We start from the raw sequence: 24664 nt of genomic DNA, 5'->3' as shown, positions 1-24664 counted from the left end.
TTAACGCGGGAGCCGTGCTTACCAGCTGAACATGGACGTGTCCGGTTCGGGCTTCTTTTCGTGAGTCAAGGCGCTCACGTCCAGAGATGCCAAGTCCATGCCGAGCAACTCTGCGATCCTCTCTCTGCCGTAGATGTCCCCGTATTTATCCAGAACCTGGACGACACACACACATGTTCAGAGATCCTTTCAACTTTAAGATGCAAAGCTGCAAAAGTGTGGCTGATGTGCGGAAAAACTCACTTTTCTTTTCACAAACTTGTCCCAGTAGTTGTTGGGGAAAGACCTGCATTACGACAGAATAAATACATTTGTATTCTAAGGTTTAATACAAAATGTGCAGCCTTGAAACATTCATCTTAATTCTAAAGTGATATAACGTAATGATTTGATCCTAACTGCGCGTTAACACATGCGTTCTCATAGATTTAACAGGACTAATGCCTCGAAGTGCTAACTTGAAAGCTGTGAGGTCAAACCTTTTTGCTTCATAGATTTGTTATTAACAGCAAATTCTCATTAGCAGTTGCAGAATTGACCGAACTTAACCAAGAAATTAGCCAGTAATGTAAAACCAGAACTTTTTCTAATGTCGGAAGCTGCAACATATGTCATCTAATACAGAATCAGTAGCACAGCAGGGGTTCTGCCATTAAATAAACGAGCTTATAAGCACTGGTGAAACCTAAGCAACGGATGTTAATGTTCGCCTGTGTTCCTATTTGTGGTGCCGCCTTAACAACCTGGGCCAGAAGTGTTATGATTCTGATTCGTCTCCCTGCTCTGCGGAGCAATCAGACTCATGACTCCTGTTCATCAGCCCTTATATTCAGCCTTCTGACAGGCAGACGGCGCCAGATGTTTGAAAGCCTTAGGCTGTGTTCGAAACCGCATACTTCTCCTACTACTCCTACTACTCAAACTAACTTTTTGAGTTAGAAGTTCCCAGACAGTATCAGACAGTATGCAGAGCGTTTACCCACAATGCATTTCGCTCCTGCCCGAGCCGAAATCAGCCGGCCTGAAGCTGATTTCGCTTAAGCTCTAAACTCTGTAAACTTTAGCAACATCTGAAACATTTTCAGACGAGAAAGTAGTCGTTTAGATCCCCAACGTGTTGAAAATCTGACAAAATACCGGCTGTTTACAATTTTGTTCCCACGAATTCGGTACTACAAAAGCTAGCCGCAGTGAGCAACGCACTTCCTGTTATTTTCACAAAATAAAATACCCAGTGTCTTTTATCATAGGGAAAGCCATTACGATACAATTGGTGCTTTTGTTTTGAAAACAGGAAGTGAACTTACCCTCGTTGTAGCTAGCTTGAAACTGCCGTTTTGAAAGGAAATGACGATCGGCGACGTCACGTTACGTTGCATCTTGGGTAGTTTGAGTATGAGTAGTAACCTCATGATGCATACCCAACATTTCAGCGAATCTAGTATGTATCCGGGAACTTTTCGCTTACTCAAACTCGCATACTAACTCAAATGGTTAGTATGAATAGTGAAAGTAGTAGGAGAAGTATGCGGTTTCGAACACAGCCCAAGACAATGAAATGAAGTTCATCAAGTCCCAAAGCTGCTGTGAAAGCTCAACCTGCTTTTTATGTGTGGTTATAACACCCCAGAGTTATTTTGAGAAACAGAAACAACGTTTCGTAACGTTCAAATTGAAATGAGTTCATCTAGAAATGTGTTGTGTTGAGGGCTCTTACGGAGTGTTGAGCACCAGTCGGTCCCACTGGCCCTTGATGTCATCATCCTCAGGCTGCTCGGTGACATAGAGGCCGTCAAACTCCAGCTTTCTGGCCAGCTCCTTCTCTCTTTTAAAGATAACCAAAGGGACCTAAGAAGGGAGGAGGAAGTACAGAAGGAACGTTGGATGAAACCTCCAACCACCCACGGAACATTAAGCGTGTTTTTCTGTTTATTCATTCAAGATGCCGCACACCTTGAGGCAGTTGTAGCCGATGATGCACAGGAAGGAGATGATGGTGTGGACGATGCCAAAGAAGGCCATGGCTGGCTCCATGTAGCCCGTGCTCTCTTCCAAGAAGTAGTACAAGGGACCCTCTTCGTCGTCATCTTCTCCTCCGTCCTCTAATCCGGACCCATCCTCCTCGAAACCAGAGCCTTCAAATATGCCAGAGCCCTCAAACAGACCGGATCCCTCAAACTCCTCCTCACCTGGAGGACTCTCAGACACCTGGAAAAGGTCCAACACCCAATGAGTCCTGGAGGTCTTCTTCAGTATTAAGTGTGTAGAACCCAAAAACTTTCCCTTTTTTTTGGTTTACTGAATACTGTAATAAATCTGAGTCAAACTCAAACTCTTTCTGCATGGCCCACAGTCGTAAGACTGCAAGCCAAACGTTTACAGACCTTGTAGAAGAGCAGGATGAAATTGAGAGCGAAGGAGATGAATAGAGCCAAGAACCGAAGGTTGTAGAAGTTGCGTGAAAGGTAGTTCTGGCAGGAAATAAAGAAAAGAGTAAAAACAGTCTCAGCCAGGTCTGAAGAAACATTACGCTGCCTCACTTCTCTGCGTTTAACTTCAGATTCGGAGCTCTTTTTAGCTGCTAATTCCTGCTGTCGTTTAGCTGTTAAATATCTGTCATGATATGATAAGCATGCGAGTATATTGGCTATTATTTTAAAGTAATATGCTGTGTGTTTAGATCTCAGTTTTTTTTTTAAATATCAAGCAAATACAAATCAAAAGATGATGATTTATGCAACTTGACCTCAAAGATTAGCATAAGCATTCGCCTGCAGTAAACTGGGACCAGAAACTTAAGAAAGACCATCCAACCATAAAAAATTTGAAAGTTGAAAGTGCAAAAAGGACAAAAAAAACAACATGTGATTTTCCATTTCATCGACTAAGTGCTTAACAAACATTTTGCAGTTATTCAATTGGGGATGAAGTTCATTTTCTAGCAGCTACATGCCAGAAGTTTATTCCAGCCCACGTCAGATTACCCAGATCACAAATGTTAGTTACCAGGAATGTGTAACATTAGGTTTTAGTTGCATGTTTTGGTTCTCCAAAGGCCTATCATGTGGGAAACTTTGGGCAATCTTTGCAAAATGTTCCCATTTATATTCACGTTCCCCTAAACTTCACAGAGCAAACAGGACTGTGATAAGAGTCAGGTTCTGTAAACATTTTATGGGGTCATTACAGTCTAAAAGGACTTTTAAATGCAGTTGTGCCCAACATTCGAGGAACATTTTCTTATTGTTGTATTCAGAAAAGCCAGAATGCAACCAAGTAGGAATGTTGTGTAAAGAGTGTAAGTTATTCTGCTGGAGCTGCACTGTTCCCCTAACGTTTAGGGAACAACAGCAGCTGCTCACCATGAATTTAATCCTCTGAATCTCCAGCTCATTCCACAGCTCAAAGCCTCCTTCGGCAGACTTCTTGTCCTTCTTGGCCTTGGTCGTCACAGTTTTCTCCTCTTCTAGCTCAGGCTCCTCCTCTTTCACCTCAGGCTCAGGCTCGGCTTTCTCTGCCTTCTCTCCATTCTCAATGCTGGAACACACACAAATAAACACGTTAAAAACTCTTTGAACAAGACTCTGGACCTTGTTTTAACATCTGATAATAAAAAGTGGATGACCACACGGATAAGTTATAAACTAAAAGGCCAGCAGTAAACATAGAAAAGCCTGGACACACTTCTGGAGAGGGAGACTTTGCAGCCAATAAAGCCAATGAATGCTTCATAAAAACTCGTACTTTAGAAGTGACCACAGGTGTGATTTTAATTAGGGCTGGGCAACGATTAAAATGTTTAATCTAATTAATCACATGATTTCCCTGATTAATCGCGATTTTAATTAAAATAAAATATTTATCGGCGTCAAATAATCAATGCGTTAATGCGATAATAACGATATTAACTCGCCCAGGCCTAATTTTAAGCTGTGAATGAACACTTACTCTGCTTTCTCCGTTTCCTGAGGCACCTCTTCTTCTGGTTGGGCTTTCTTCTCCTCCTCCTCCTCCTCCGGTCCTCCCACCGCAGCAGCCAACTGTTTTAACGACAGTTTCCGGTAAATGACCCGGTTAAAAGAACACGTTTACACCAGTAAAAACAACTCACCAGCTTCCTCTTTAACAACGGCGAGCCCTCCGGAGTTGGAGGCTCTTCTGGTGTCGTCTCTCCCATATCTCCAAGTCCACCAGGAGTATTGAAACCAGGCAGTCGTCCACCTTCCCCTTCTTCGCCATCCTCCTCTTCCTCTTCTCCTCCAATGGTATCTAAGAGGTCCGACCCTCCGTCTGAATCTTGGATCTCTCTCGCTCCCGGCTCAGGTGGCAGGTCTCCGTGAACTTCTTCTTGCGTTGGATCCGGCATGCTGGCCAGGATCTCTGTGACCGTCATCTTCTTGGCACCCTCCACCAAGCCTCCACCGAACAGTGCCTTCCATATGAGCGTGAAGAAGCCCTTGCATATGTTGTAGACGAATATCAGGATGCCCATGAGAACAGTGTAGACGAACGTCACCAGGGTGATCACCATGTCTTTTATCGTCATTCTCCTCAGTTTGCGGTAGCGACGCCGCAGGTTACGGAAGGTGAACATGTTGAAGAAGTTAACCACGCTCTTTATAAATTCTGCGAAAGCCGAAGTCGACTCTGGGCCCGTGTCCTCTCCGTTGCCTTCCTCTCCTTCCACAGCCTCTGCCTCCTCTCCTCCACCCTCCTCCTCCTCCTCATCATCTTCCTCTTCCTCGCCGTCTCCCTCGGGCTCTGAGATGGACGCTGCAATGTTCATCTCAAAGATGGTGTCCTCGCAGAAGTTGACAAACATCTCCATTTTCTCACTCTCGCCGCCCTCGTTGACCACGTCAAAGATGAACTGGCGCTTGGACTCTCGGACTTGCGGCATCTCCCACTGGTTGCGGTTGGCCTCGCTGATTTCAAAGTAAATGCGCTCGATCTTCCTGCTGGCTCCCATGATCTCAATCCGGCCGAGGAAAGGGCGGAAATAGTTGAGGACGCTCTCCGCCTGCCCCAGGAAGTTCTGAAGCCGGGTGTCGTGGGGCACGTGCTCCGACAGGTTCGTGAGAAGGACTGCGATGTTGAAGCCGATGTCTTTGGCCGGCTCCTGGAAGCGATCCGCAAACTCCTCAAAGTTGATCATCTCATTCTCGTCAGCTTCCGAGCACGAGAGGAGGAACTGGATTTCGGATGGGGAGTATTGCTTCTGACTGTCCATGGCTTTGGAGAAGTCCTTCTTCGAGATGAGCCCGCGTGGATCGGTCACGTAGTCACGGAAAGCGTCGGACGCCACGATGTCTTTGAGTTTGAGGAACATGTCGAAGAACTTAAGGATCATCTCCACGTTGCTGGATGACTCCACCAACATGTCAACCATCTGCCTCGCAATGGTGCCATTCACTATGTTGCCTGTGAGATTAAATAAGAACATTATAGCCAGTCAGTAACAAAAGGGAGAAGACGTCAGTCAGTGTGAGACATGGGGGGGGGGTCTTTGGGCGCCTCACGATTCGATTACGATTCAGGGGCTACGATTCGATTATAACACGATTATTGATGGGTCTTTGATTCATATACATAAATTGATACATTTCTTTTTGTCTCACTGAATAAACATTCATAACTTGCAATTTTTAAAAACAGAGCATTTGTAATAGGAAACAAGAGTTTAATTAATTTCCATCATATTTTATTAAACCAATGGGAATACGTGCAAACTGGAAAGTTACGTCGGGTGGAGTTAACCCCTAAATTCCACCAGATGCGTGTGTGACTTAAATCTGCGCTCCTGCACAGCCGCTTTAAAGATGGTCCGGAATAGATTGATATAACTACATCATAAATTTGTTTACCTGATTGAATTAACAGATGCGAATTTCAACAAGTCCAAAATTGTCTCTTAAATTAAAATAATCAAATTTCCTAGTTTTAGGTTAATTTTTAAGACTCACGATTCAGGACTCACGATTCAGGACTCACGATTCAGGACTCACGATTCAGGACTCATGATTCATGATTTAGGACTCACGATTCAGGACTCACGATTCAGGACTCACGATTCAGGACTCACGATTCAGGACTCATGATTCATGATTTAGGACTCACGATTCAGGACTCACGATTTAGGACTCACGATTCATGATTTAGGACTCACGATTCAGGACTCACGATTTAGGACTCACGATTTATACCCGACTCACACATTCACAGGCAGCTCACAGCTCACTCGCTCCCGGCTTTATTTCGAAGGAAGTAGGAGTTCATTCATTCTGTACATAATTATTTTATTCTAATGGTGCAGTGTTGAATGTTAGAATATTATTATTTTGGCACTATTGTTTAGGTTATTTAAATGTACTATTTTCAGCACAGTTTCATACATTTTATTATAATTTTGCACTGTTTCGCACTGAATGTTAATTTATTGGCTGTTTGGGTTATTAGAATTTAATAACAATAATAATAAGAAAGAAAGAAAAATAAATGTTTCGCCTCGAAGACTTCTTGATTTTTAGCCTTTTTCACAATGATTTGGGACGTGGTTTAGAACTTGTTTGTACATTACGTGACTCCAAAACCCAATTCACTTTAGTGACTCACACAAACTCGAGTCAGTAAAAGGAATCGAGAATCCCATCACTACAACGCAGCAGCACAGAGCAGATCATGTGGGACAGGAAGTCGCGCGCAGAAACAAAATAAAAGACAACGTGTTCACGGAGGATCATATATCCCTGTAAAACGTCATAATAATGTGGCTCTTGTTCAGTTTGCTTTCACTGAAAATCAATTAGAAGGAGCCGTTAGGCTCTCAGGTCGAGCTCCCCGTAGTGTCCGGAGAGGACGCGTACCGCGCTTCTTAATTCTGAATTTTAGAGCCGTCTGTATTACTTTATTTAAATAATCGAAATGTGGACGTTTGTGAATCGATTCAGAATCGTCCGAATAGCGATGTGTCTAAGAATCGGACATTTCCCCTACTCCTCGTGTGAGATGGAAATTTTACCTTCAAGCAGGGACAGAAGCATCACCACCATGTCTTTCTGCAGATCCAGCAGTTCCTTCAACAGCCCAATCTGACTGGAGTCCTAAAGTCAAAACACAAGCAAACAGCACGGTGAGCACAAACAAACTTGTCATTTCAGCCACATATTACGCTTCTTTTGAGACATAAATAAAACATACTACCTCAGAGTGTGTTCTACTCCAAAAATGATCCTGGGTTTGCATTTTTAGATAAAAAAAACATTCCTTTTTAGCAACACAAATATTACATTAGATGTGATGGGAAGCAAAACAGACAATTGAAAGACAGGCAGGTATAACAATGATCCTTTCAGAGACAATTTCTCTTTATCTGAAGAAAAAACACATTCAGAGACGTTGGTCTGAACGCTCCTGAAGGCTGCCAGCAAATAATGAGAGCCTGAGATGCTTTTTGTAGAACATTAATGCTCTCAGAATGATGCGATCTAGAGGAAAAGGGATGTCAGGACAAGACACCACAGCCGTACCTTTTATAACACCTCAGTGACAAAGACAACCAGATAGCTAAATGGATAGCAGCAAAGCTAAATAGTCAAAAGTTTTAGGGAGCAACATAAAAACTAACAAAAATTCACTCGAGTTCGGGCAACTTCTGAGAAACATCCCTCTCTTTCCAGAGAAAAAAAGTCTGTAAAAGATGTAAACAAACATATTTTCCCTTTAAAAGTTTCAGAAAGCTAAACCTATCCCTACAAAATAACTACATCGATAGTATCCAATAACAACAAACATGAACTGCAAGAAGGAAAGAAGCACATGTAGATGATGCAGGTTGTTTTAGGCTCTTTTTGAACAGATGTTGTGAAATATGAGTTCTTTATAAAAGCATGACGGGGCCTGTAAATGAGATGGTGTTGGCAGGAAAAACACAGAATCTTACGCCGTTTCGTTGTCCGGGATCAGGGTGCATCTGACAGGGTTACAGATGAAAATAAAAATGTTATCCATCAACATTTTTACTTTGTTTAGGCCTGAATCTTATCTTATTTATTAAGCCAGTTTGAATGTTTCAGATTTCTTTGTTAACATGTGAGCATAATATCTATTTCTTATCCAACTAAAGTTTGAATCTGGCAGTTCACTGTGTGCTGGTCATCATTCCTTTGCAAACAAAAGCGAAATGATATAAACTTTCCTTTTTATTGGTTATTTTATAGGTATTTGTGTATATGATTAAAACCCCAAATTAAGTTATGGCCTCAAACGAAATGACCGTGTTTTTAAAAAATGAAAAATAAAACTACTTAGATGTGACCGTCATACATTTCACGTTTAAATCAGCTGCAAATTAATTCACTGAAGCTACCAGGAACCAGTTATCTTTCAGTGCTTTTTATGTTAAAGAGCTCTGACTGACCCGAGTGTCCAGAACGGGTTAAGAGCTTCAAGGCACAACTGAGGTAAAGAAGACTGAAAAACGTTTTACAAGCCAAGGCGTCAAGAAATGCCTTAAAACAGAATTTCTTACACAAAAATAAAATTTCCCCATCGTGTGCATCGAGTCCAATATCCCCCTCAGTTCACTTGAATCCTATCTTAAACAGTTGGGCCTTTCATAACCCTCATACCTGATTTAAAACACAACCTAATTTTTGAAAAGGGACATTTTTGTCCCCTTTTAAAACGACCTAAAAACATCATACATTAATATTTTTTTCCACTTTTTTTTTCATAAATCTTTTATCCCACTTCAGTTCTGATCATAACTACAAAGTTTTCAATTATTTTCAAAAATTTAACCCTTTAAATACTGGTTTATATGATGTAAACGCCAATTTCTGTAAAAAAAAAACAAAAAAAAACAAACCCAAAAACTGCTATATTTTCAATATAATAATAATAATAATAATAATAATAATCAATTACATTTGTAAAGCACTTTTCATTTCATGCGGAATCTCAAAGTGCTATGCTGATGGTGGCAGACTACTGGATTGTAGCCACAGCTGCCCTGGGGCACACTGACGGAGGCGAGGCTGCCATGCACCGGCGCCATCGGCCCCTCCGACCACCACCAGCAGGTGGTCAACCTAACATGCATGATTTTTTGGACAGTGGGAGGAAGCCGGAGTACCCGGAGAGAACCCACGCATACACGGGGAGAACATGCAAACTCCACACAGAAAGGCCCCAGCTGGGTGTTGAACCTGGAACCTTCTTGCTGTGAGGCAACAGTGCTAACCACCACACCACCGTGCAGCCCGTAATATATAGAATGCAAAGTGGAATTGTTGAGCGGGGATAATTATGGTCTGGGATATGTCAATGATCAGCAACAACATTGATTGTTAGGGATTTTTAACAGCATAGTCTAATGCTGTATTCATTATAATGGATGTCTATGGGACCCGTTTCTGTAATCTGCCACTGCAGAAAAACTAAAAAGTTGTAAAAACTGATGTTGTAGCTCATCAATGACATATCCCACACCTAATAATCCCCCATAGAATATTTCACTTTGCAATGCATATATTGAAAATATAGCAGTTTTTGTGTGTGTGTTTTAACAGAAATTGGTGTTTACCTCATATACACTGGTTTTTAAAGGGTTAATTTTTTGAAAATAATTGGAAACTTGGTGGTTATGATCAGAACTGAAGTGGAAGAAAAGATTTAAAAAGATTTAAAAATATTAACATATGGTATTTTAGGGATCATTTTTGAAGGGGACAAAAATGTCCCTTTTCAGAAATTAAGGAGTTTTTTTTTTAAATCAGGCATAATAAAAAAAATTTAAATCCCTAAAAATCAATGTTGTTGCTAATCATTGACATATCCCAGACCATAATTATCCCTACTCAATAATTCCACTTTGCATTCCATATTTTGAAAATACTGGCACCTAAAGGCTTAAAATTTGGGCTAAAAAGTTCAAAATGGCATTTAAAGGGTTAATTTTTTTAAAAATAATTGAAAACTTGGTAGTTATGATCAGAACTGAAGTGGGATAAAAGATCTATGAAAAAAAAAGTGGAAAAAAAAATTCATATATGATGTTTTTAGGTCGTTTTAAAAGGGGACAAAAATGTCCCTTTTCAGAAATTAAGGAGTTTTTTTTTCTACACAATGAAAAATTGCATTGTATATGATATGATGTCAAGTATCACTATGTCCAGTGTGAAATTAGAGGAGAAAGTACACCCCAAGTGGAGAAAAATGTCCCCTATCAGGGATTAGTGTTAAACATGAAATCTAAACTGTACTTTGAACTGCTTCTTAAAGGATAACTGCGGTATTTTCAACATTAAGCCTCTTTTCTGAGTCGTCTGCAATGTTTTAGAACCCCCCTCACCGCTTTTTTGATGTTTCCTGCTGTCTCCGGTATTTGCCTAATTTTGATTCTTCTCAACCTGCTTCAGAACGGCAAGTCATGCGCATGCGTTACTGGTGTGCACTGGTAATCCATATCAAATTTCGTGGCGAAAAGTTGCTTCTGTCGTGTTTTATTTGGCAGCTCGTTCATGCTCGCACTATTTTCTTAGCGGTGGCGGAGTAATATCAACGAACATCCAGTACAAAATATCAAATAAAACACGACAGAAGCAACTTTTCGCCACAAAATTTGATATGGATTACCAGTGCACACCAGTAACCACTCCGGTGAGTTGATGATTTTGAAAACGGACGTTCATGGTGCTTTTACGGACCTTTGTAGACATGCGCATGACTTGCCGTTCTGAAGCAGGTTGAGAAGAATCAAAATTAGGCAAATACCAGAGACAGCAGTAAACATCAAAAAAGCGGTGAGGGGGGGTTTAAAACATTGCAGACGACTCAGAAAAGAGGCTTAATGTTGAAAATACCGCAGTTCCCCTTTAATGTTACTGCCTCAGTGAAAGCGAACGGATCAAGAAGCAGACTCCATGATTCGAGTGTTCATCGGTTACTGAAAAGAAGTCCTGTGAGAATATCCCGCTGGGAAAGAAGAAAAAAAAGTCCCTTTTCTTTGGTTAATCATTTATCTCTGAGATTTGACAACCATTTGAATTCATTGAGAGCATTTGTTGAACATTAAAATAAATAAATCAAATTTGCCCAATAAAAGTGCATGAACCCAACACAGATTTAAACAGCAGTTCCAGTTCCAGGTGGGCGAGCAGGTAACAGTCAAACACGCCACAGACAGAAACCACATCATCCAAAGCACAGTCAGAGAAAGCCCTGCTCAGTACCAACAGAGCAGATACTCTGATTAAGTTGATTCACTGTGTATTATACAAACAATGTGAAGGGGGAAAAGAAAGAACAAATTGTTTCTGCCAAATTCAATTAAATTCCTGCTGATTTTTTTAAGTGAACTGACTGGTTTATATTAGTTTCAACAGTAAGTGGCTGCAATAAGTTTTTTTTTAGTCTATGCACGTGTTTAGACAATATAAAGTCTAAACTGACAATTTAAAATCAATAAGATTCATTAGAATTTAACAAATGTGTTGTATATGTATAATTATTGATATATTATTAACATTAAAGAAGATTAAAGCCGTCTTCTTTAAATACTGTTAAATGACTCCGTAAAGAGGCAGAAACAATCTGACCAAAAGGGACAAAAGGGGGAATAGTACGGATTTAAAAAGCAGTTCATTAAAGAAGGAAGAATTGAGTAAATTCATACTTTACTCTGCAGGAACCAGGAGAGGAACAGGTCGAATAATTAGAAAACTCAAAGTGGAAAACCTAAATACACACACTGTGCAGAAGAGTTCAGGAAACACACTAAAAAGATCGAGGATTTGATGAAGGATTGAAGGATCTTTCTCACCTGAGCAAGTTTCATCATCATGTGAGCAAAGACGTGCAGGAAGCCCACGACAGCGTCCCACAACCTGCTGTGGGCCAGAGACTGCTGGTTCCCGGTGCACGGACCCTGAAGGACACATCAGAGCGGACATTTCACATCCAACAGATCACGTCTGGAGAGTCTCCTTTCACGGTACCAACAGGAACTCCTGATGCTTTTATTCTGCTTTTCTCTCTTTAAAGCAAATTTGACTAATTCCGTAGATTCCCCTGCAAACTAATGGGAGCCTAACACCCGTCTGTGCTACGGTTCTTACCTGGATGTACTCAGTCAAGCTGTTGAAGACTTGCTTGGCTACCGTCATTGCTTTGGAGAAATTCCTCTTCCCGGGGTCATCAATTATATCTTTTCCTGAGTAATACCAGTAAAAGTCGCTGATGGACTCCTGCACAAAATGGAGGAAGAGGAGGATCATCTTAGTTTTGAGCTAACATAGGAAGATCAATTATATCTTTACTAGGGCTGGGCGAGTTTACTCGTTATTATCGCGTTAAAGCGTTAATTATTTAACGCCGATAAATATTTAATCGCACAATAACGCAGGTTTTTTTTATTATTATTATTATTTATTTTTTTAAACATTTTTTTTCATTTATTTTATTATTGTAAATAAAGTTAAAATTAAATGATAAAATTAAGTGATTTTTTTAAAATTGATTTAAATTATTTTATTTGTTTCTCTTTATATTCTTTTATGTATTTTTAATGCTTCTTACACTCCCTGCTGCAATGCCTTTATTTTATGTAAAGCACTTTGAATTGTTTTGTACATGAAATGTGCTACAAATAAATTTGATTTGATTTGATTTGACTTAAAGGCAAAACACACAACTGATAGCAGCAAGTCATTCAAGGAAACAGACAGTGGAGCGAGGCTTCTACATAAAAACTACAGAAAGATGCTGATGTTAAAAGTGTGTTTGCACAACAAATGTTATGGCACTTTCATTCATATGGCAGCACATTTAAAATAAAACTAAATGCTAAAAGCTATACACTACTTTTGAATTCATTTTTGGATTTTGTGTACAAATACGATTAATCATGATTAATCGGGAAAATCATGTGATTAATTAGTTTAAACATTTTAATTGTTGCCCAGCCCTAATCTTTACACTTTAGGCTGTGAAAAAGAACATTCTGGTTTATGCAAGTTACTTAATGAAAAGTCTTACTAAGATCAGCAATAGTTTCAGTCCCTCATTTCAACATATAAAGCCAGGAAACTTGCTTCTTTACAAAGTACAGAAATGCCTGGAGAACTGTTGCTTAAGATCACAAGAAAGTCTGTCTGCTTGGTGGAAAATATGAAGAAATGAGGAGTGGATGAAAAGGCTTGCACAGAACTATAAAGATCAGGTGTAAGTATATGTGACCTGCAGGCGAAGGAGGTAGTCCACAGTGCAGATGATGATATTGATGGTGGTGGTGCTACCTGTCTGAGTCCGCAGGTAGTTCTGAAAATCTGAGCACAGACAACAAAAACAAAAGGTGCTTTTAACGTAAAAAAAAAATCCAGTTTACCAGCCAGGTAGAGGACGATACATTTAATGCAAGTAAAGTCCAGTTAGTTTCTTCTATTCTATGGTCAGGAAGTGAGCTGAGAACCACCCGATGCTCAGCAAAGAGACGGTTCTGTTCCGTTTGACTCACCGTTGTTGTGGCCTTCACAAAGAAGCTGCAGGAAGCGGAAGAGGTCACACGTGAATTCATCGTCTGCCATCACTTTCTCATCTGAGCAGAGCAACAAAAGGCATGCTAATTAGCCCGAGTAAAAGATTTCAACAGTCCCACAACTGAGCGTTATCTTATTAGAAGAGGTCAACAAACTCAGCAAAGGGGATTAGATTTATTCAGGATATGGTTAAGTTATTAAGGGTATTAAAATAATCTACCTGTGTACCTTTAGTACAGCTTGTATTCAAAATGTTCTCTCATGCATTACTTTGCTCATAAATTGTCCTAAAGAAGTAGTACATAAAAGCACTTGAAAGCATATAGTTTGCTGCTACTATAAATTACATTTCATGTGTTTTTTATGCCCATTAAAAAACAATACACTGGCTAGTATCAGTTTTAACATTGATTTTCTGGTTCCAGTTTAAAGACTTTTATATGAAAGATAAGGAAAAACTATTCTAGCTATTAGGCAAGATGACTTTTCACCAGTTACAAAGAGAAATTAACTGGGAAAACTGAAAAAAAACATAATAAACAAAGAAGCCTTTATAGTTTTCTCTTAAAATAGGTTTAAATTGATACATTTTTTACATTTAGACTGTGTTAATCAGGAATCTGTATTGGTGAAATTGGGATTATGGGGAAGAAAAACCTGCATGTTACACAGCTAACGGTTAGCTAACAGTTAGCTTAGCTAACGGTGCACACCATCCATTGCAAGTGTGATTTAGTGGTAAAACAGTAGCAATGAACAAACTTACCCTTTTAAAACTGAAGCCAACATGTGAGTGATGACATTAGTGATTTTGGATTTGTCCAGTACACACTTTTGTATATTTGTGAAAAGAACGGACCCTTAAATTAGGTAAACAACACTTTAAAAACAGCACACAGCTTATTACACCATCTCATTAGTCATTCAACAAAGACAAACTGCAGAAGCAGTGTGTGAAAAATTAACTCCACCCTATATTCAACAGCTTGTAGAACCACATTAAACAAAGTAATCGTTTGCTTTCAGCTCATTGAGGTTTGCAGCTCTGGTTTCTGCACAGCTCTCTGAAGGTCCCACCACAGCATCTCAGTCACGCTGAGCTCTGGACTCTGGCTGGACCGTTGCAACACCTCGATTCTTCTCTTCTTCACACATTCTGCTGTAGATCTGCTGCTGTGTTTGGGATCTTTGTCCTGTTGATGAGCCAGTTTCAGCCCAGCTTTGGCCTCACATCTGACTCTAGAACACTTTGGTATCCAGAGGAGTTCATGGTGGACTGCCAAGCTGTGCTGCCATGTTCTTTTTAGAGAGAAGAGGCTTTCTGCTGCAGCCCTTCCACACAAGCCACACCTGTTCAGTCTGTTTCTAACTGTGCCGTCATGAACTTTAACCTTTAACATGCTAACTGAGGCCTGCAGAGTCTGAGATGCAGCTCTTGGGTTTCTGACCTTGGGGTGACCTTTAACCTTTAACATTCTAACTGAGGCCTGCAGTCTGAGATGTAGCTCTTGGGTCTCTGACCTTGGGGTGACCTTTAACCTTTAACATTCTAACTGAGGCCTGCAGAGTCTGAGATGCAGCTCTTGGGTTTCTGACCTTGGGGTGACCTTTAACCTTTAACATGCTAACTGAGGCCTGCAGTCTGAGATGTAGCTCTTTGGGTCTCTGACCTTGGGGTGACCTTTAACCTTTAACATGCTAACTGAGGCCTGCGGAGTCTGAGATGTAGCTCTTGGGTTTCTGACTCCAAATAGTTTGGAAATGGCCTTACGGAAGCAGTGAGGGTTCATTTAACTGTTCACACACGGTTTCTGCAGACTGGCTTAGTTTATTTTAAATGAAAAATGACTGAGTGTGATATGTCTGAGGTTGTATTTATCCAAATTAAGAACTGGTAAAAACCACATTTCCTGTTATGTAAAACCATAGAAATGGAAAAAAAAGTGCACACAGTCTGGGTGAAAGTGTGGCGTGTATGTGCATGTATATAAAAAACACTAAACTGTAAGTGTTGTCAGCTCATTCCATCCCACTTCCATTAGCTTATGTTAGTGAAAACCCACAAAGACCTCTGAGTTCCCATCCGTTTGGTCTGCTGGAGGCTTCCAGAGACTTTTAGTTCTCCCGTTCCTTCTCCACAAAACTAACATTTAATCTAACCGTCTTACAGAAAACACATTTTCAACAGAACAGCAGAACAAACACCAGTTACATGACACCGAAATGAACACGAAGAATACATAAAGAAGACAGGAAACCATGGAATAACTCACAGAAACATGTGTGACAGATGTTAACACAACTCAAAGGTTCACCATCATGCAAGACAGATCTACTGCACTCTGCAAACCTCAGTCAGCTTTGGATGTTTGGGGAAGCAGTACACCAACATATATACAGTATCTAATAAAATGCACCATCTGTTAGTCCCCGTTATTGCCAGGGTGGAAATCAATAAAAATAACTTGATTCATGAGCTTTTCATAGCTGATTTCGATGCTGTGCAGGATTCATTATCAGTTCTGTCAGAGTTAGCATGCCTTTCGAAAATCGCCGTTCACAAAAATGCAAAATGCATGCTCAGATTTATTCACCATCGCACATAAAGCGAAACCAAACAGTGGCGGCGGGGATGCTGCATTACAACAACAATCATGTTCACGCTGACGGGGGTCAAACCTGTAATGGTAGTGACTAAAGTACTGTTAAATAATGCCGTATCAGAGGAGTGGGATCACGTACAACAGATTAAATAATACACCGTACGTCAGGGGCGGCCAACCCGCGGCTCTTTGTCTGGTTTCATGCGGCTCTTACGTTCATATCAACATTTGTGTTTGTGTTGTTTTTTTTATGTGCGTGTTCACTTCGCTTGAGTTCAACACGGCAGCGGTCTCCAACCTTTTTTGCTCCACGGACCGGTTTAATGTCAGACAATATTTTCACGGTGTGGCGGATAAATTCTACAAAATAAAACGATACGACCAACACAGACACTGCGGTATTTGGTAAATATAATAATAAACTTAAATCCACTGTGTACTTGTATGTAACTTTATCAGCAGCGTCCTCCTGACATAACATTCTCTCTGGTCGCTATGGTAACGCTTAAACACGCCTTTAAAATGCAGCTTTCTTTTTCTTGGTGGTCACAGCCTCTTCTTCTGTCTCCTCACTGGGAAGAAGCTTTCCAAACACGTCTGTTTTTGACCGAGACGTGAGAGCGAGTCAAGAACAGACGGATGTAACGGAGAGAACTCAGTCATTTTTCAAAATAATGTGGCTAATATAATAATTATAATAATAATAATAATGTGGCTAATTATTTTAATAATAATAAAATATGTCTAATATGAAAAAAGGTATTTTTACCAAATGATACGCAGATGAGACGACAAAACATGATATAACTTGAGTTCATACTGTCTGCAATAAAAGGCAAAGTATACGCTGGAATCACAGCATTCTTATGTTGCATTTTTCATGCTGTCACAGCAGTTTTTTTCTGATTCGAGGCTGTATTTTGATCAGATATTCCACAATAAAGACTCTGACACTGTTAAGGAGAAACAGGATGATACGGAAACAATAAGAAGGTACTGACAGGATTTCCTCAGATGGACTGGCTGTGAGGGACAACCTGAGGGTGACATTTGAATGACACAAATTCCTACTGCTGCTGCAATTCATTTCAGGTTTTAGGGGGTTTTAGGGTCAGTCGAGCTCTTAATTAGCATAAAAGGCAGGAGGGGAAAACTGGAGCTACTGGACTTCCCTCCTGTGGATCAGCTATGATGCTGAGATTGTTGGAGTTACAGTAGATCTGTGATAAAACACTCAAGGATGAAACTTTGGAATCACTTCAAAAGGAGAAGGGCAGAGATAAAAATGCAGAAGGAGCATTTTTATCATCGCCAGCTTTCCTTTGTGATGTAAGTAAAGTAATGATGACAGTAAAGCTTAATTTCACCGACTCCTTGAATGTAAAATGAAATGCATAGTAAGTTCACAGAAAGGAAAAGACCAGTAGGGTGATTAAGAGCCGGACAGAAGAAAGAGGACAGAGGACAGAAAGAAGGAAAATACATCACAGCAAAGTTTCATTTACCACGTTGTAGCTTCTTATCTGAGAACCGTGAGAGCAGCGATTTGACGAGTGGGAAGGAAAAAAAAAAAGATTGAATTGGGCAAAGTGAACAAGATGTAAGGGAGAGAAAAACAAAGAGAGACGAAGTGAGTCCAGAAATCTCACACTGGAAAAAATCAAAGTCTTACCAAGTACATTTGTCTAATTTCTAGTCAAAATATCTCAAACTTAATATCAGACACAGCTGCCTAACAAGTACTATTTCAGCCAGATATAGGGACTTGTTTGAAGACAATACATCTGGAAGATCTTTTTAAATGAAAAAGTCTTGAAAACAAATTGTTTTGAGTCACATATCATATGAAACAAGCTTTTTTTTTTTCATTTGAAGAGGTTTTTAAGCTAATTTCAAGATCACTTTTATCTCAAAAGTCCCAAATATCACATTTTATTTCAAGAAATCTTGACAAGCCGATTTTCACTAGTTCCATTGGCAGATTTTTTTGCTTATTTCAAGCAAAAGTGTCTTTTATTTGTTGTTTTTTAACTTAGTTTTGGAGGGGCATTTTTTCCAGTGCAGGAAAAACAGTTTCATACATAAACAGTCAAAATGCTGTGACTTGTATAAGTGAGTCATGGCTGCATGACTTGTTCATGAAAACTCATCTCCAACCAGGCATCCACAAACAGGCCCACTCAGACTCACACTAATGCAGATACACAGAGCACACGCTGAGTTGGAGACGTGTCACATTAAAGCACAATGCAGATAAGAGACAGTGTGTGTGTGTGTGTGTGTATGTGTGTGTGTGTGTGTTGCAGTAAGAGTGTGTCGACCATACTCACTCGTGCCCTCCTCTGAAACCATCCCAAGTCCCTCTGCCTTGTTCTGTCTCTCAAATGCATTCAAGTCCAAAACGCTGCCAACATCAACATTCTTTTAAAAATCACTTTCAGAAAACACAAAACCTCTTCTTTTAGTCATTAATTTAGTTTCTTGTTTAACCTTAACAATCAAATTAGAAAGAAAAATGTCACAGACCTGCAGGTCTGCATCAGAGCCTGAACGCTCAGGAAGAATCCGACGTCCTTTTTATCCTTCAGATAATCCAGCATTTTCTGCACACAGGCAAAAGAGAAAAAAAGGGAATATGAAGAAATCCTGTACTGTACAAATGTCTTCAGCCACTCCTAATTTCTATTTATATCCTTCCAAGCGTTCAGACTTTCTTATAATGTTTTAAAGTGATCTTGAGCAATAGTTCTCCAGGCTTTCTGAAAGTTTTTCTTTGGACATTGGCTGCTTTTTCACTCATTTTCAATCCAGTCTTAGCTTCAAAAATACAAAAAGGCTCCTAACTCAAGGGATGAACCAGTGTTGTGTCCACACAGAACAGACAACTTAGCAAAGAAGCCGTTTTAAACTGGATCTTTAGGCTCTTTGTTCCCAGCAGCCTGTCACAGAGACACATCATTTGTTCCCATTTCTTTAGTTGCATCTGTGAAAAACCGCTTCATAGTTTCAACTTTTTTGTACATTTACATTAAAACTGTTTTCAGTTACCAAAAGAGTCAAATTACTATGAAAATCAGTTTTGAAAAAATCCTAATCCCAAAAAAATTAACGTTATCAAGTCTAAAAGTAGAAAAGTAGGAAAAAAAACAGACAATAATAAGAATTATATATTATTCAACATCACGAAAAAGTAAATAAGATTAAATTTAAAGCTTTAAAAAGGAATATAAGATATAATCTAATGACTAATCGTTTAATTTATATTAATTGTTCCATAATTAAACTGTTTTATGCCACCAGAAATTAATAATCTAGAACAGAGGTCTTCAACAGGGGGTCCACGGAGGTACTGCAGGGGGGGGTCGCAAAATCTTTGGTTGATTAGACGATTTTTAACTTTTTTTTTTTTTCAAACAGTTTTTTCTCACAAATTGTGTGCAAACGTGTGCCATCCACAGATGCTTTGAGGATTCATTGTCCCATCTACATGCATGTTTAAAGTTAAAATCTGTGGATTATTTGAATAGCTCAGTGTTGTATGCAAGATGTTTGTTTATAAATGGCAGTGGCACGGCCACCCGGCACCTTGCACATGTTTAAAATAAAAACATGAATATATTAACCTGTGTATTATTTGAATAGCTTAGTATGGAATGTACAATAACAGAGTAGCTATGTTTATACACGGCACTAGGCCCCGTTAAATATAAAACACAATTGTATGCCATATAAATAGTAGGGGGGTCCCTGCTCCAACTCTCCATCAGTTTGGGGGTCCCTGGCCTGAAAAACGTTAAGGACCCCTGAACTAGAGGCTCTTTGTGGGTTTTAGACTGGAATTAAGATTTGTTCCCATTTCTTTAGCTGCATGTGTGAAAAACAGCAAAGATAACACAGTGTGACAGACAGAAAACAGGATTTCTGCAGCAACAAGGTGATTCCCAAAGAGCTGTTAGCTGAAAACTTGGCATATCTCAGCGTGGTGTGCAGTGTGTCCTTAAAACATTTGAGGAAACTGGACAAGTGGAGGACAGAAGAAGAAGTGTCAGGCCTAAAGAACTATCTACAGCAGATGAACAGGATCTGAAAGTGATGTCCTTAAGAAAGAGGAAAACATCCAGCAAAGACCTGACACAGGAGCTGAGAGATGCATCTGGACCTTCAGCTGATCCATCTGCTGTTGGCCCAAGCCTCATCAGAAATGGGCTCCATGGAAGGGTGGCTGTCAAGAAGCCGTTCTTAAGGAAGGGAAACAGGGAGAAAAGGCTGAGCTGTGCCAAAGGACACAAGAAGTGGGCTGAAAATCAGTGGCAGCAGGTCTGATGGAGGGATGAATCCTCCCCAGAGCCCGGAGCTCAACATTACTGAAGCAGTGTGGGATCATGTTGGCAGAGAACGGAACAAAAGGCAGCCCACATCCAAAGAAGAGCTTTGGGATGTCCTTCAAGAAGCCTGGAGAACTATTCCTGAAGACTCCTTTATGTCGTATTTACTGAACTTTCATTCATGTTTAAATATGATTCAATTCACCTGCTGTACATCACAGTTGCCTCCATTGAGGATGGAGATTCCCAGTTTGAGTGTGGAAGAAACCATGACTCCGGGCTCGCCTGAAACAAGCAGAATTACTTCAGAATTCCTGCCACTCATCATATTTACATGAAGTGTAAATATGATGAGTGATGAAATGATCTGGGTGGATGTGAGAGTGCAGATCCAGGGTGGAGCAGCTACCTTTGCAGGCGCTGATCATCTGCAGCACCATCTCTGCAGCCCCACGGTTGTGCAGACGGGACTGCTGGTACAGAAGTCTCTGTTTCTCCATCTCCTTTTCCTGTGCGGCAGAGTAAGTGAAACACAGCTGTAACCCTGACAAAAGCATCTGCACTGCCCCCCACATTCACACAAACACTCACTCGCACGATCCTCGGGCTTCTGTCCAAACTCTGATGCTCCGACTACACTGAGGCCAAATATGATCAAAACATCCTCATTTTGCAGGTTGGATTCAACTCTAAGCTTTCAATAACGGACTCTTCCTTTATTTCTGTACATTGCACTGAAAAGGAAATTGAAAAAAAATAATATAGAAATATAGAGAGTAATGATAAAGTATAAAAAAAAGTTAAATGACAAGTTAAAATTTTAAATTAGTTTCACATTTATTTTTGTAAATATATTAATATTCTTAATAAATATCTATATTTTTTGCAGCATCACAGCTCAGGTTTTTGAGTTTTTCTTTACTTATGTCATATAATGTCATTGATTTATTCATTTAATCAATCTTCCTTACTCTTTTAGTATTACTAGTTAGTAATATTATAACATTACTATTATTATCTTTATACGGGTGCTGGTGTTGGGTGTTTTCCACTGTTGTGGAAGTGAGATTTCAATTTCCCTGAGGGAACCTCCCAAAGGATTAATAAAGTCGTCTATCTATCTATCTATCTATCTATCTATCTATCTTTTCTATTTTGTGATCTATTTTTCTATCTATTTTCTTTAATATTTGGATTTTGTTGTTGCTTTTCTTTCCAAAAGTTGCTCTGAGCCAGTTGGGTTTGAACATAACTGCAGATGTTGTATGACGACCTAACCTAATCAACCTAATCCATCATCCCTTTCACACCAACTGGACACATTTATGAAGGTAATTAAGGTCAGAAATACCCTACAGTACAAGATGGTTCACAACTGAACTTTCTGTTTGGATTACAGAATCTAATGGTTCACATAATTTGGTGTCAACACTTTTTAAACTGAGCTTGTTGAACCAGGCTCTCTGGTTGGTGGACTTACCCGACATCATTCAGTCTCTTGCACACAGTGTGTATTAGTTATTGAAAGGCAGCAAACACTTTGTACCACAGTATAACACGCACGTCACACATTCTTCCATGTCTGAGTAACACATCATGCAACCTCTGCTTCCAACAGAATAGTTAGGCTGGTTCCAGCTGTCGGTCCTACGGTACTTTCAGCAGCGACATGTGGCCGCCTGCTTTTAAAACTAACTATTGGACAGTAAGAAATTAGTAAACTTCTTCATTTAGGTTTGAGAGCAGGGCCACGCCTCAACCACGCCTCTAACCACCTGGTTCCCTTTTCAGCCCAGCTTCCCTCGTTCTACCAAACTCTCATCCATCCATCAACCCTTTCTTTCTTTTGCTTTTCCATTTATTTATCCAGCTGTTCATTCAAGCATTATTCCTCCATCTCCCTCCCTCATCCATCCATCTTTTTCCCTCTCTCTCACCAATCCATCCCCCCCCCCTTTCTCCTCCCTTATGTTTCCTCTTAATCACATTCCTCATTTAATCCCACTTCTCATCTACTTTTCCTCCTACTCCTTTTTTTTCCCCAGGGATTATCTGGGGGTCCACAGTCGGCTCAGGCCAAAGACCCTCTGAGACAGAACCCCAACTCTGGGACCTTTACCTTCATCACCAGCCCCACTTCCAGTTTTCCTTTCCTCTTCTTACCATCTAATAATTCGACTCCTGATTCTACCGGCGATCTTACACTGTTGGGGCGTGGTCCTTTAGAAAGATCGGCACAGATTCTGATTTATCAGAGATAAAAACAAGTAAGTAGAGAGGCTCAGGGTAGCATTATTGATGCTTCTGCTCTGTTACTGAATAGAGCATTTTTAACAAGTGATAGCTAAGTGTTCAAACTCCAGCTGCTGGATTGAGCCGCTTCTCAGTAAACATGTTCTGTTTCAGTGTCATGAATCGAATATAATAATGTTATATTATACCTTCTGGTGACTTTAACTGTAATACATGTTAAATTAAAACATTAACAGGCATCTGTACGGTGCTACAGAACAGCACTGCAGCCCTCCACTTCGCTGCTTTAGGTTTTACAACAGCACAACGTAAATCCTACATCAGAACCATCCTGTTGACAAAAGAGGTTAGATCTGACCCACCCTCTGCATACCATGCATAAAGCCCCTCCCAGAGCACACAGATCCACCATTACCACCATTATTCCTCCCTCCCTCCGCCCCCCTCCCTCGTAAGCCTGACGTATATTTAAAAAAATGCTGCACAGACTTTTCTCTGGTTACAGAGCTTCTGCTTATCCTCATGTGCCTTTATGCCGAGTGTGTGCATGTGTGCATGTGAGTGAGTGTGAAGTGTTTGCTGGCTTGAGTGTGTCTGGGCTTGGACTGTGCAGGCTTTTACTGTAGTCCTCGGTGAGCACAGAGAGGAGGCTTTGTTAGCATTGTCCAAATTCGACGTAAAGACAATCAAAAACGGTTAGTTGTCAACTGTTAGAACTTCAAGAGAAATTAAAACAATCCGTTTTGGGTGAATAAAAATAACAAAGTGAGCAAAGTGAGGAGGAGTGAGTCAGGGATGACTGCAAATGCAGAAGATCAACACAAGAGAGAGCGTGTTATAATGTTAGGAAACCTGTTGCATGGCTTGTGACTGTTATCAGTTTCCAAAAGGTAGCTAAGTGGTCATGAAAGGCAACATCACAAAAGGGAAAGATAGTGTTGTTCAGCTCATAGAACAACCTTAAATACTATGCAATGCTGCCTTCCAGGAAAAGCAATGGATCTATACGGCTACAGCGTCACAGTTACCAAACCTTTTGAGGAAAAAGGTGTTTTTTCTTGAAACTTTGACCCACATCAGGCTTAGAAACTGTGAGATTAAACAACCAGAAAAGACTGGGTTGTCTGTTCCGACTTGGGTTTCATTTTGTTGTCTTTAGCTGCACCATCTCTCTGCTCTCAAGTCATGCAATTTAGGAACAAAATCGAGTCCACAACATCGATCCCGCTGGTGGGCCAGCAAAGGCATGCACAGGTCAGTCCGTCACTGCAGGAAGTAGACAAGTGGTGTAAGTGGACGAGAAAGAAAGGCCGGAAGAGAAAAGGAAAAAAGAGATATGCTGTGGCAAGAGTGGGGTGGGGGGGGTGTGCCGAGTGTGATGTCATGGTGTGGTCACTCAGTGCGGGGGGAGCAGCTTCTCCGCTGACTCCCCTGTCTCCCCTCCCCTGGTCCCCCCATACCATCTCTGTCTGTCGCACCTCAAAGGATGGCTCATCCCCCTCCTGCTCTCCCCCTTCGTCTTCCTCACCAATGTGACAGCTCTGAAGGAAGATGACAGAAACAAGTTTATTAACCTGTTTATTGCAGATTCAGGGCCCCAAACACACAAGTTTCTTCTTCTGCACTGGCCCGATCCCAGTCGCCCACTTTGCTCTAAAGCAGAGGAATGGGTCAAGGGGAGACTTGGGATCGGGTCATTGTGTTCCATCCATTCATCCGTTGTATTCATGACACAAAATATAAATGAGATGATGCTGCCCAGTGACCGGTGAAGACCTACCTTAGCCATAATATCAGCATACGACATATAAAGATGGTCAACGTCCAGTTTGCTGTAAAGACAGAACCAACCACAGGAATCAGTGAGTCTAAGTCAGAGATACTCATTGCGGGGCTCCTCAAGCTTTAATTGGCGGCCAACAATATGGTATCAGTAACAATACATTTT

General features: G+C 40.5%; 1 protein-coding gene across 7 annotated transcripts in view; it reads right to left on the bottom strand.

Moving 5' to 3' along the window:
• ryr1b (ryanodine receptor 1b (skeletal)) overlaps positions 1-24664 on the bottom strand; it is a 107493-nt gene that overhangs the window by 5920 nt on the left and 76909 nt on the right. For 2 of the 7 annotated variants that reach the window (XM_075472816.1, XM_075472821.1), the window contains 19 exons: positions 24497-24548; positions 24195-24257; positions 20873-20972; positions 20669-20748; positions 18665-18741; positions 18469-18542; positions 13514-13594; positions 13237-13325; positions 12117-12245; positions 11822-11926; positions 7019-7100; positions 4112-5421; positions 3949-4040; positions 3363-3537; positions 2385-2471; positions 1954-2208; positions 1718-1848; positions 244-286; positions 23-156 (listed from right to left, as the gene is read on the bottom strand). In XM_075472816.1, coding sequence (XP_075328931.1) covers positions 23-156; positions 244-286; positions 1718-1848; positions 1954-2208; positions 2385-2471; positions 3363-3537; positions 3949-4040; positions 4112-5421; positions 7019-7100; positions 11822-11926; positions 12117-12245; positions 13237-13325; positions 13514-13594; positions 18469-18542; positions 18665-18741; positions 20669-20748; positions 20873-20972; positions 24195-24257; positions 24497-24548 — 3159 coding nt within the window. Of the gene's footprint in view, positions 1-22; positions 157-243; positions 287-1717; positions 1849-1953; positions 2209-2384; positions 2472-3362; positions 3538-3948; positions 4041-4111; positions 5422-7018; positions 7101-7200; positions 7231-7939; positions 7970-11821; positions 11927-12116; positions 12246-13236; positions 13326-13513; positions 13595-17643; positions 17662-18468; positions 18543-18664; positions 18742-20668; positions 20749-20872; positions 20973-24176; positions 24258-24496; positions 24549-24664 lie in introns of all 7 variants that reach the window. The other 5 variants (XM_075472817.1, XM_075472818.1, XM_075472819.1 and 2 more) reach the window with 5 other exon arrangements.

Source organism: Odontesthes bonariensis, chromosome 9 (genome assembly GCF_027942865.1).
Source record: "Odontesthes bonariensis isolate fOdoBon6 chromosome 9, fOdoBon6.hap1, whole genome shotgun sequence".
Classification (NCBI taxonomy): Eukaryota; Metazoa; Chordata; class Actinopteri; order Atheriniformes; family Atherinopsidae; genus Odontesthes; species Odontesthes bonariensis.
Note: the sequence above shows the minus strand (reverse complement) of the source record. Positions and strands in the feature narration are given on the sequence as shown.